This window comes from Cryptomeria japonica, chromosome 3 (genome assembly GCF_030272615.1).
Source record: "Cryptomeria japonica chromosome 3, Sugi_1.0, whole genome shotgun sequence".
Taxonomy (NCBI): Eukaryota; Viridiplantae; Streptophyta; class Pinopsida; order Cupressales; family Cupressaceae; genus Cryptomeria; species Cryptomeria japonica.
The window spans coordinates 5,104,638-5,117,972 of NC_081407.1; the positions used below are offsets into that span (position 1 = coordinate 5,104,638).

The following is a 13,335-nucleotide window of genomic DNA, read 5'->3' on the forward strand; positions in this document are numbered from 1 at the left end:
CAGAGCAAGGAAAGTTCAAGAAACTTCAAGAAAATTCTTCATGGATCAAATTCTTCTCTCCTTAAGTTTTCTCTCTCCAAGGTTTTCTCGCCAAGTGGCAGCCGAGTCAACGTACACTAAATTAATGAAGCATCTCTTTGCATGCAGCCGTCACATTTATGGCATTATGGCAGATTCCTTCTGCATGCAACCGTCACGTTTAGGAGATGATGGTGCATTTATGGCATCATGGGCAATTTTTGCATGAGGGTACATTCATTGCATATTGGGCACTTTTTGAATGTAATGGTTAATTAATGCTTTATGGGTGCCATTTTTGGAAAGATTGTAATTAATTGTATATGGGCTTTATGGGGTATTTATTGCTGATTCCCACCTTGTTGCATCTTGAGTGGGGAATCTTCTAGGAGGAAATCCTAATTAGGGTTTTGCATGTAATCATGGCCCGAGGCCTATATAAAGGGGTGACCCCCCTCACATGTAAAGGAGGGAGACTTGTATGAAATTGTTGTGATAAGTTTTGAGATAATAACTGTGAAACATTGTTCTCTGATGGTGTCCACTTAAATTATTTTTTCAAAGCTTGCATGGTTTCACCTTCCTCACTTAGATTAGAAATAGTAAAGTGCTTTGATTTCAATGGAGAATGTAATGGTGTCTGATGAATTTCCATGGTTCATACTTTTTGCATCTTGCTGATTGTAAGTTGCAGTGTAAGGTTAGTTTGAGCCCCCTAAATTTGCGTTAAGTTCGATTGTGGATAGTTGTTTGGATTGCGTCATTTTTGGGTATTCAAATGTACTTTTTCGATTTGAAAATCCTCTAGCATCTCCAGAAGATTGCACCGGTTCTTGCGGAGTTGTAGTTGATCTTGGCGAAGCAGAGCTTGGTTTATTTGGAATTTGTCCACCAGAGCACTATTCATTGTTATCACTGCCCTTAGGAGAAGATTTGGATCCTTCTAAACCCTTTCCCTTTTACTTTCAGTTCATTTTAGTCCATTCGAAGCAGCAACATTGTTGAATTGCCATATTTGATGATGGAGTTTTAACCACAACAAAGAAGTGAAAGAATGATGCAAACGTAAGGCCCCTTGGATTACCAGCAATCACATCAGCCAACTGAGTCACGTCCCTAGCATAAAGGAACCTTGGAATCGATTGTTTGAACTTCTTGCAATCTTAGCATGCAATCGCACTTTGATCAAGAGAGAGTGAAGTGACCGTTAGGCAACTTTATTTTGTGTTCGACGTAGTCATAAAAAACACGTCAACAGGGCCCTTGGCCTTACACATTTAATGTTCGACTTTTATACATTCCCGATTTTCTTATTTAATGAAACGGTTTGTTAAAATAAACTAATATATGTTCCGCCACCTTAAAAGACATATTCTTTATATTATGACCAATGTCTAATATAAACAAAGAGACGTGATGGTTTACAAGAAGCCGACTATTGGAATAATCGCGTTGCTTGGATGCACTCTCAGTTCGGGTATAAGGTTCGATTCATTCCTCACTTTCAAGGCAATAATTGGAGATAGACAATTTCGTCAAATTGGAGCATCATCCTTCAGTAGTTTCGATACAAATCTTCAGCAGTGCGTGTTCAACTCCTTCATATCGATTCCTTGTGCAGCAGTGTGCTCTCATCCTTAAGACATATAAACCGATATTGATATTGATCTAGATAGATCATCTATCGGCTTTAATACAACACTGTGAATTATATGCAGCAATCTAGGAGAATCTAGATCATCATATAGCTTCAAAGAGTGAAGCAGATTCATTGTAACAACATATTGTCTATCAATATATATAAAAGAATTTCTTCGCTAGGTTTTTCACCTTCAAGAGGAAGGTTTTCCCAGGGTAAAATCTGAGTATTTGTTTTTAACTTACTGTCTGTTAAATCTGATCTTTAAATTTAACATGGTATCAGAGCCACGGTGAAAGAAGATCGTGATCAGATTCTATACAACTTCTAAGTATTCTCTCCTCTCTCTCTCTCTCCGTCGAGCAATATCTCTAAGTCTCGAAAATGGTGAACGGTCTTAAAGTCGAAGATAGGCTTGAAGGCGCATCTAACTTCACCTCATGGAAGTTTAGAGTGCTCATTGCACTTGAAGAAAATGATCTTCTTCAATTCATAGAGGAAAACGATTTATCCCAACCTGAAGATCATGAGGAGAAACTGCAATTCAAGAAGAATGTCATCAAAGCAAAGAAGATATTAATCGACTTCGTGAGGGATCACTTGGTGCCTCTCATCTCCAAGATGACAACTGCAAGAGATATGTTCAAGACCTTGGAGGGTTTATATGAGATTAACAACGTAAGTAGGGCTCTTGCCTTGAGACAACAACTCCACCAAGTGAAGATGGCAAAAGGAGATTCAGTCATCACCTACTTCATGAAAATTTCAGAATTAAGAGATCAACTAAGCGCAATTGGAGATCAAGTGATAGATAAAGACCTTGTTATGCTAGCCTTGAATGGTCTGCCTCATTCATGGGAGCCATTTATCTAAAGCATAAGTGGAAGGTCCAAATTACCTAAGTTTGATCGACTCCGTGTAGATTGTATTCAAGAAGAATCAAGATTGACTGCTAGAGGAATTGTCAAGAGTTCTCAAAATGAAGATACACATGTTCTTGCCACTCAATCTACCAAGAAACGGAAGTATTGGAAGAAGGGCAACTTCAAAAAGAATAGAGATTTCAAATCAGATTCTGCACCTGATTCTAGGAAGAGGAAGAAAGATCTCTCTCGCATCCAGTGTTTTAGGTGTGACAAGTTTGGTCACTTTGCAAAGGATTGTTTGAACAATTAAATAATTGAAATGAAACTAGATCTTAACTGAAAACTTGAATTAAACAATGATCTATGCTATAAGCAAGAATAGTAGATATGAATGTAACTTTAAACATTTCAATTTAAATGAAAGGAAAGGGTTTAGAAAGTACATTTCTCTAGATGCCAATATTTTGAACTTTCATAACTTTATCAACAAACCAATGAGGAGGGAAAGTATCAGCAGGGCGCTTTTCCGCCCAACCATGGACTTACTAGCCCCCCGTGCCATATCCGACTGGATTGGCTTGACCTTTCGCAGGGAGGTAACAGGAAGTTGAACTCATGCCATGTGAGACTTGGTGTTTAGGACCTACACAAACTAGTCGGTCATACACTATGGGTAATCCCCAACTAGTATGACACTTTTGACTAGAGGTGTATCGGATTCTATTGATCTGACAGTAGCTTGCATTATGCAGCACCACCTTGGCTAAGGTTTTAACATTGCAAGCATGTTAAATGTGCTATCAATAATCACCACCCTTCTCAGCTGCAACTTGAGGTTCTCGGCATAGGTTTAGAAACAAGTAGGCTTAACTTATAATGGACCATATTTGTACTCTCATAGAGACTCTAGGCCACACAACAGTTTTACATTATTTTTGTTATCAGCACTAATTGTCAACACAGGTTTAGACCAATCTTTCTCATGAATCATTGCATAAGTTATCAGAGTATACAACAAAACCCCTAGGTTAGGAGAGATAGATGGCCTAAGAGCCGCCAACTGCCCACATGAGTTTTAAATTTATACAACTAAACCCCTAGGTTAGAAGAGATAGATGGCCTAAGAGCCGCCAACTGCCCATATGAGTTTTAAATTTGGAATGATCATCTTGCATGACATTTCTTTTCTGTGATGGCAATGTTTGAATGTATTTTCTTGTAATAGAAATGCTAACTGCATTTCGGTTCTGCTGTTTGTTCCTATCCATTCCCTCCTAAACTAGGGTTTTAAATTTTCAACATGTGCTAGAGAAAGTAAATCTCAAATTGAATGATTAGCGTCACTGCTGTTATATTTTTCAGATTTGAATAATTCTGAGACAGCTCAAATTAAGAAGGTAATTTCTTCACAATACAAGTCTTTTTGGAATGCAAACCCTCTAATCTGAGCGGTATTAATCTGCATATCCTTACAGCTACACTCATTCCCATTTTCAGGCTATAACTCACACCCATATATATATATATATATATATAATACATATATATATTTATACGTATATATTGGAATGCAAACCCTTAATCTGAGTGGTATTAATCTGCATATCCTTACAGCTACACTCATTCCCATTTCTAGGCTATAACTCACACCCATGTATATATGTGTGTGTGTGTGTGATTATGTAATTATGAAAAATACATTATAGCTTAACTCTGCTATTGGTTATTTTTTTCCAACCATTTAAAACTAAAAGTCTGCCATACTGTGGAAGAACGACCATGCTGTAAGTACACAACCATACTGTGCTTACCTAGTATGTAAGACTTGTCTTCTGATAAATGTTAGTCTCAGTTGTTTACTACAAATGAAGAGTTTTATATGTTTCTAACTATCAAGAATTCCTCATAATCATACAATATTAGGCCCTGGGTTTTATGTTTCACATCTGTCAAGATTGCACTCATAGCCATACTGTGATACTACATAGTGTATATAAGTTCCTTGGGCAAAAGAAAGAAAACACGGCCATACATTTCAAGGCACTATACATACGTATTCATTTTCTAGTCTAGAAAAATTCATTTCTCAGCCATTCAAAGTATGCAGTGTCATACTGTATATGCACAGCCTTGCTGTGTATATACAACATGGCTGTGTATTATCATTTTGTGCAAATACATATATTTCTTCATATAAGAAACTCATCTTGTTAACCCAGATGTTCACTACAAAAGCAAGGAAGGGTTTCCTTATCATTAACCCTACTGAAAACTTTACAAATTACAGCAAATCATAAGACAAATGCAGATTACAAAGAATAACGTTTCTTCCTTCCCAAATTTAAGGTGACTAAGGCAAGAACAGAAAACATAAATTATTCCTTTCAGCTTAGAAATGAAGCACATGACCTGGTAATAGGTAGCAATGAGTTGCTGAGCCTTCCCTTGCAGATTGAGTAATGCCAAATAGGTTTTCATCAAGCCTAGCCACTAGTAAGGAAGAAAACCCTGACCAAAATTCGCCAAGGAAGAAAAAATGCAGAGCTAAAAACCCTCCAAAAACTCTCGTGAATATTGTCTATCTCTCTTCCAAACCGAATGCCTATATCCTTCACGATAAGGATTCATCTCTTTCTTTTTCGCCCTAGAAATCACACCAAAAATGTGCATGATTCCTTCCCCGAAAAGATAGAAGAGTCACGCCAATCTCCTGCTTTAGTTTCTTCTCAGTGAAGATAATAGTCACGCCAAAGATGTTTTCTGCATCTTTGAAAACTTCTGGAAGAATCGCCCAAAGCTTATCGACCTTTTTCATACCATTTCAATGAATCCCTAAAAGAAATGAAAAAAAATAATACCTGTCGGGAAAATTTTTATTTGCTCATATATTTCAATGTTATGCCCAATAATATATTACAATGTCATTGTATTTAGCTTTGATTAATACGTATTGTTTTAAGGATAGGATTGATGCCTTAATCTGATACCTTTGCTTTGCCACGATATGCTTTATGGTGGTTTAGGAATGATTTAAAACTAATTCACATATTTAAGTCCCCTTTGCATACATAGCTTTATATACTTGGCTATATTTTAAAATAGTCATAATAGAATTGGCCAATGTTTGCACAAAAGGACCTTATGTTGCAAGAACATATGAATTATATATTCATATATTTATATAGATATGAATTTATATGTCTTATGTGTACATGTCTATGGGAGCACATATACGTATATACGTACTCTCATATACATGTATTCACATATGATATATAAATTGATATATATATATAAAAATATATATTTACATTATCAAACATGAGCCATTGCAATTTTAATTTAATCATTAAGTTTAATAATAATATTAGATAAATTAATAATAATAACCAATTAACTTGGAAACCAATTAATGACTTGGGGTCGTGAAACCCTAAAACCTCTAAACAGACCAATAAGGGTTATTTGACACGACAGGCTGACGAAAAATAACATGGTCAATAATGAGACTACCTGACTCACTTATGGTTGGGGTTTTCCATATGCATGAGTTTTCCCTCTCCTTACCTCCTGACTTGATGACGACAACTCCTGCACACACTTGGCCAGTTCAACTAGTTAGATCAAAATCTTGTCATACTCTGACATTTCAAATATCATTGACAAAAGTAAAACATCTTCATGTCATAATGTTAACTAACTAGCAAATCATCAATCTAACAATTATGAGTCATCAATTCATTGTTCTGCGTACAATTAACATCATTCAATTATACATAATCATCTAGGACATCATCATTCAATTAAAACATGAATATCTAGGGCACGTTCAATCAATTAAAAACATGAAACGTCTAGGGCACGATTAAACATCTTGCAAATATAGCATAAACAACTAGGCACACATATAACATGGCGTAATCATAGCATATAAACAACTAGGGCACAAGTGGGGTGTAACACTTAGGGTTAGAATTACTTTCCTAAGTCCTCATCTTTTACTCTTTTACCTTTTTTTTTTCCTTTAGTTTAGTAGAAGTAGATTGAAATAGAGCTTATTGAAAATTGTTCCAAAAAAAAAGTCAGGAATCAGTAGAATCTTTAAATCGATCAAATCCTCGAACAATTGTGTAAGTCCCCCTTGAGATTACCAGCATATCACAATGAACCAATTGAGACTGTCCGCATGAATCTGGAACCTTGGAGTCATCTTTTTGATCACACAGTCCATCTGTTTGGTACTTAGAAGATTTTGATCAAGAGAGAATAGGATATCTTAGGGTATTTTATTCTGAGTTGCGAGTGCATAAAAAACACACCAACACATATGACATTAGGATAGGTCTTGGTTGGAGTGAGGTGTTAGTGGCCCCTCCAAACGTTCTATAGTTTGGCCCTAGACATAGTGAGGCCTTGTTGGTAAAGACAAAAAAGGGTGGAGGTTGGTACTGCATTGTGATTTGGTTGGTCAGCCAAGAGAAAAGGGATGGTGGTGCATGCCCCATTCAACCTCCCCTGCATAGGTAGGGAGGGATAGGTTGTACCAGTTGGGCTGGTTAAGGAAAACCATATTTCTTTCCTGGGGTGGTGGAGAGAGAATGAAGGAAAAAGTGGTGGACTCATCCCTCCCCCAATAGTTTCTATAGGGCTGAACCTCAATAAAGTAGGCTTGAATCCCAACCTACCATCCCGCTTCCCCCCACCTGGTCTTGATGACATTATCTGCAGCACTGCCAACATTATATACATTACATACATACTCTACTTCTTCCTGCTATTATTATTACCCCTTCCTACCATGAGTTGGGTAGGAAAAGATAGTGCTGGGCAGACAAGTAGGAAGGAGACAACTACTTATTATACTTTATGTTCAACAATACTGTTCTCACTATCAATAAATGAACATTGTACATGTGGTACATAAAAAGGAATGCGCTGACTGGATAAAACAATTAATACTGTGTAAGAACCCAGATTGAGTTGGAAGTTGGGATCATCCATTATTTATTGTGAAATTGAGCTTTTATGAATGCTCAAGAATATAGTTGTTATGCTTCTTCAGTAATTTCAACCTATTGAGTTGATTGGGCATTATTTTTCTGGCTTTATCTATCACAGATTTTATCATTTGCTGTTACTGACTTCAATGGGTATTAATGCTGTTTGTTAGTCACCACTTTCTTTCATAGCCTGGAAATTCTTGTATTGTTGATCTAATATGTTTTCAAATGATTGAAATTCAATTCTAAATTTGTGTGTTTTCTAGGATGCTCACTATCATGCATAAATTGCTGTACTTTGGATAAATTTGATTGCATTCATTTATAGTTTTGAGAAGAAGCACTATTGTTGATATCTGAACCATCCTTTCTTTCAATATAATCACAGCGATCACTTTATTCACCAAGAGAATTACAATTGTATGCAGGCCAAGTGGCACATCATTTAGAGTGGTTGATGCTAATAAGGATAAGGTTGAAGTTGCTTTCATCAGACCATACAACCCTTCAAGCAGTTGGAAGATGGTTCCATTGAATATAGAAAAAAGGTTAGTTCAGTGTCTTTTTAATCTTGAGGCTGTCAAAACTTTTTGAAGGGAAGATCTTTTAGTATGCTTTTATAGACATCATTTCCAAAAGGCAGACATGGCCTATGTTTTTTTGATGAATTAAAAAGTTGATTTGAACTTTTATTTTTTTGACAATTGGGTAAAAGTGGGTTTTTGAAAGAGCCCAAACTCTTTTACAACAACCAAGATAAAAACATTAGATGCTTCTGTGCATAGAAAAATTACAGCTGATCACTTGGGTAAAAAGGGAAACAGAGCTGAATTGAAACAGTAAGAAACTAGACAGCACAATAACAGCAGTCCCATAAAGCCTACAACTGGGTTGAGGAGGAATCCTTAAAGGAACTAACAACATTCCAATCCTCCCTTAGGAATATCAATTGTTCCTTGATCATATCACTATCCAAGTCAATAACTGTGCCGTCATTCTGCTTAATATGGTTTCTAGTTCTCTTACTTGCCCTCTTCCATATTGGGTTTATTTGAATCATTCTTGTATCGAGTGATAAGAAGCTCATTTATTATTGAATTATTACCTATTTTTTATTTACAGTGTCTCATTTCTTGTTTTTATGTTGTCAATAGTTTTTAAAATTGAAGGATTCTAAAGAAAATTGAGCACCACCTGATATATGGCCAATTGTTGACTGGAATATTTTTTCGAAGGTTCTCTTTGCTTCGAGGGAGCAGTGGGTTTTACACATATGCAATATATGAGCATCCCTCAGGGTGGCTAGATTTCAGTCTCAATCAAACACGTGTTACATTCAAATTGCGGAAAGATAGGTGTGTGCTTTTATATATCTTCCTCATATCAATATTGGTAGTGAATAAGCTAGCATAGAGATAAAGATGAGAATAGCACTTTTAGACTCCTAGTTTATCCTCTAATGCACCTTTTGTTTTCCTTCTATTTAGATTTCAGTACATGGCGATTGCAGATAACAGGCAGAGACTTATGCCATTACCAGATGATCGTATGCCAGACAAGTGCAAAATACTTGCATATCCAGAAGCAGTGCTTCTCACCAGGCCAGCAAATGCTCTCCTTCAGGGCGAGGTGATGTGCAAACTTCTTATATAATGAAAATCTGACTGTAATTTTTGAAAATGCATTGCCTGCTCTCCTTTTGTAGTCATACTAATGAGCTGAAGTAACTCACATACGCCTGTACCAAGGAGCTACAACATGATAATGTTATGCTACATAATTTGCGAGATATCACTAAATAATTTCAAGAAAATAGGTTTCAATAGAAATATTACTGTCATTATAATCTGATCTTGTTAGAGTATAATTGTCATAGTGAAATTTATTTTGAGTCCATTTCAACCGAATTCTATGCGATAAATTTTACTAGCAATCTCAACTTTGGTTTGTTCGTGAATCATCTCAACCGATCTGTGCACTCTCCAAGACACTTCACTTCCTTTTCCTCTTGTTTATTGATACCCGCTGCTAGCTAACTTTTGTGCCAATTCCTAGTAAATCTGTCTTAAGTTATGAACTTGTTGCTGCACTTCATTCACTGTATCCTATCTCTTTGATCAGGATATATATCAAAGAAAAATATGTAAATTGTTGACTATAGAACTCTTAGAACTGAAACTCTTGGACATATTGAAAGGCACAGGTTTCCAGATGTAGACCCTAAAGTCAATTAGGGTCACATACATGTTCTTTGCAGTAACAATATGCATACATAGATTGAACAAGAAGTTATAAAAGAATTAAGTATGGCAAGACTAATCAAACTATTGTAAATAATCAACATCGGGATTGAGCAAAGGCAGGAGAAATTTCTGCAAATAAATTTTAAAATTTGGTAGCTGTGTTTTTGGTGGTTATGGCAGCTTTAGCTGGTGTGATGTCTCTGCCTTGAAACTATTTGTAGCTGGTGCTTACAGCAAGCTTTGAAAGCGATAGAGATATATAAATAAAATCTTGAGAGTTGTTGGTAAGTGCATTGGTACCTTCCAGTTCCCAACAATTATTGGGGTTCAACACCTCCTCAAAATGGTGAGGCTGCCTTATTGAAAACCAAAATCTATATCCATTGCTGTACACTTAAAACTATATTTGTATTGTGGGATTTTGTGTTTTTCCTTTTGGCAAAATATTTAGAAATGCCTTCAGAATAGAAAATGGAAATGGATATGTAGACTTAAGCAATAGAAGTCAGAGTTTGATTAAACCTACACAAAGAAAGTAGTTTGAAAGTAATTAAATAAACTTATAACCAAATTTGTAGGCTGTAAATAAGATTCTGAAAAATAATAATTACATCCAACCTATATCACCCCAAGTTTTTGGGATGGGGACAATGAGGGATAGGGATGGCAAGGAGGGCCATTTTTAAGGGACGACTATTAAAAAGAGGGAAAATTTAAAATTTATAGAAAATTTCAAATATTCACATGATTGCATTGATAAGGCAATCATCATATACAACATAGAATCTTACTATATAATATTAGAGTTCAATTGAGACTTTCATTTCATAGAAAGCAACAAACTAAGTATTAACAAAATTTAATTGCATTAATCGACAATATGCATATGATTTAGTGGTACAACACTCGAACTTGCCTTGGACTTGGACTTGACGAAGACTTAAAAAATTGGGAAACCCAAGAAATTTAGAGTTTTTTAAGGATTTAGAACTTTTTTCATGCACCCTTTAATAAATCTACCTTAAAGTACAAAATAACCTCGTCAAATAGAAGCTACTTTTACCACATACACAAGTATACATCGATCACATAAGTATAAACACAAATTTTAGCTGAAGGAAATAACACATTTAGGTATATAAATATTGTCAAAAGTATACAAAACTCATGGAATATGAAATCCATGGCATCAAAAAGTTCCAAACAAATATCAAAACAAAAGCTAGAAGCCTATGGCTCAGATTAGCTTGCATCACTCTACTCTCTTGCGTGGGCATCTTAGATAGTTCTTGGATGGTGATGTAGCCATGATATCTTTTCTCTATGACACCCACACCAACATGCAAGATGTGTGCTTGTACTCTATCCTCCTTTGCCACGGCTACTGCCTTTGCCTCTCTATCTACTTGGTCAACCCAATCAAGGTCCTCATCGCTAAAGATAGGATCCTCAACCTCAATGATCCAATTTGATTGTGGCTCAACCTCCTTTAGTGTTATGGGTGATAAATCACTGCACAAAATCTATCTATGGTGAAGGCGAAAGTTTTAATGATCATAAGCTAGATGATTCAACCTCTGTTTTGACAATTTATTGGGCTTTTTGGAGTGTATGTGCTCAAACATACTCCAATTGTGCTTACAATCTAAAGCTGTTGTCCTCATTTTTGTTTTCTAAATAGATGGACCATCACATAAAATTTTTGTCAAAAAATGAAAATTTTACTCTATGGCATGCTTCCCGAGGCAGAATTTAGCCTTATCCCTGGACTGGACTAATCCTTAGTCCATCCTTAAACCACGTTTTAAATTTCATTGCATTCTGGGTTTGTTTGCTGTCTTTCCTTCAATTTCGGGTTTTTTCTCCCTGACTGCAAGTGGGAAATTTTCCTTAAGTTGCAACTTTTAATGTTTTCTTTTGTTTTAGTCTTTGTAGGGAAATTTTTAGTTAATTACAAGTGCACTTTAAATTATAAAGTTAAAATAAAACTTGTAATTCTTTTAAAAAGTTCCACTTAAGTGATTTTAAGTTACGGTAGGGGTTTTTCTCCTCCATTACAAGTTTTATAAAGTCACTTTAAGTTGTAATATAGATTTAATTTCCCTATTACAAGTTTTTTTTTTAAGTTGTTTTTATGACTTGTAAAAGGAATTTTATTTTCCCTTTACCAGTCTTTTGTTTAAAAACTTGTAAAGGGAGTTTTATTTCCCTATTACAAGTATTTTAAACTTGTTGTTTGCTCTCACAAACCTGATTTTGCCTTGTGAGGGGAAAAGTGAACATTTTCAACTTGCAAATGGGTTTTAAAAACCCGATTTCATTTGTTCTTTGCAATTTTAAACTTGTCATTCTTCCTAAAAAACCCAACCAACAATTTTGGAGGATTTTGTTGAAGATTTCCAATGATTTTTGTGGAGAAATTCGAGGAGGGAGGAGTTTTGGATTCCTTGCTATTTTCATGCATGTTCCAACTCTCTTCACGCCATTTGGAAGACATTATCGTTGGTTTTATGGTGTTTTAACAGCAAAAACGTTTTTGAAAAATGCCACGATTTTCCTCTTCAAATGCCACGAATTTTGCCTCTCCTAAGTCGTTTTGGCTTCTTTCATCTAGGTGTGGAGGTTGAATGTATTATTTGACCAATTCTTCATGCTTTTGGAAGGTGTTTTGTGTTGTCGGGTAATTACGTATGTGTTAATTTGTGTGTTAAAGGTCGGCGGTCAACTGACGGTTGCCGACAGTTGGCACCGGGTAACCATGCCGACACCTATATAGTCATCCTCGTTTCCAGTTTGTGGTACGATAGTACAGGCTGGATGTTATTTGATGTACTGACACATGTTATCAATGAGAATGCAGTATCGGGTTCATCTATTTGTCTGCATCTGTGTATATTGTCATATTCTGGTTATCTGCAATGCACTAAACACACACTCACACCCAGAGGGAAAACATTTGGCGCCGTTGCCTAAATTAATCTGGAGCTGGCACGTAGATAATGGGACAACCATTGCCCAAAGGGACGAGTAGTAACACTGATGAAGAGCCTGAAGAACTGTTCGAGGGAGAACTAGCACTTACGAAAGATTTCTCCTGCATCCTCCAGGCGGCGATCGAAACACACGTACGAAGAGAAGCCACCACCAAGGATGTTCCAGAGGATACTGTGTGGAGTGCGCTTGGTGTAAGCCCGACGGTAAATCGTTTGATGAGCAACTTGCCCAATCTTCTGGCACAGGCATTTTTGGCTCTTCAAAACCGCAGGGAAGACACCTATCAGGAGAACCGACGATAGCAAATCCTACAGGAGTTTTACGGGCGCCAAGAAGAGGAGCGCAATGAAACCGAGCGAGGGGTAAATAATCCCTGAACTGTGTACGGGCGAAGGAGAATAAACAAGAACACCCCCATTGTAATGACTATGTCAGTGACATACATTATATATGAGGGATGAATTAATAAAAGTGTTCTTTTTAATATGATGTCTTGTTCTATTTCATAAGGAGAATTTAGAATTAATGCCCAATCTGCTAAATAAGGACAAAAACAAAAAATAATACGTAGGGGA

General features: G+C 36.2%; 1 protein-coding gene across 1 annotated transcript in view; it reads left to right on the plus strand.

The window, feature by feature from the left end:
- LOC131051138 (uncharacterized) overlaps positions 1-13,335 on the plus strand; it is a 238,615-nt gene that overhangs the window by 15,512 nt on the left and 209,768 nt on the right. The window contains exons 3-5 of the mRNA XM_057985520.2: positions 7,952-8,071; positions 8,759-8,878; positions 9,011-9,152. Of these exons, the coding sequence (XP_057841503.2) occupies positions 7,952-8,071; positions 8,759-8,878; positions 9,011-9,152 (382 nt within the window). The remainder of the gene's footprint in view (positions 1-7,951; positions 8,072-8,758; positions 8,879-9,010; positions 9,153-13,335) is intronic.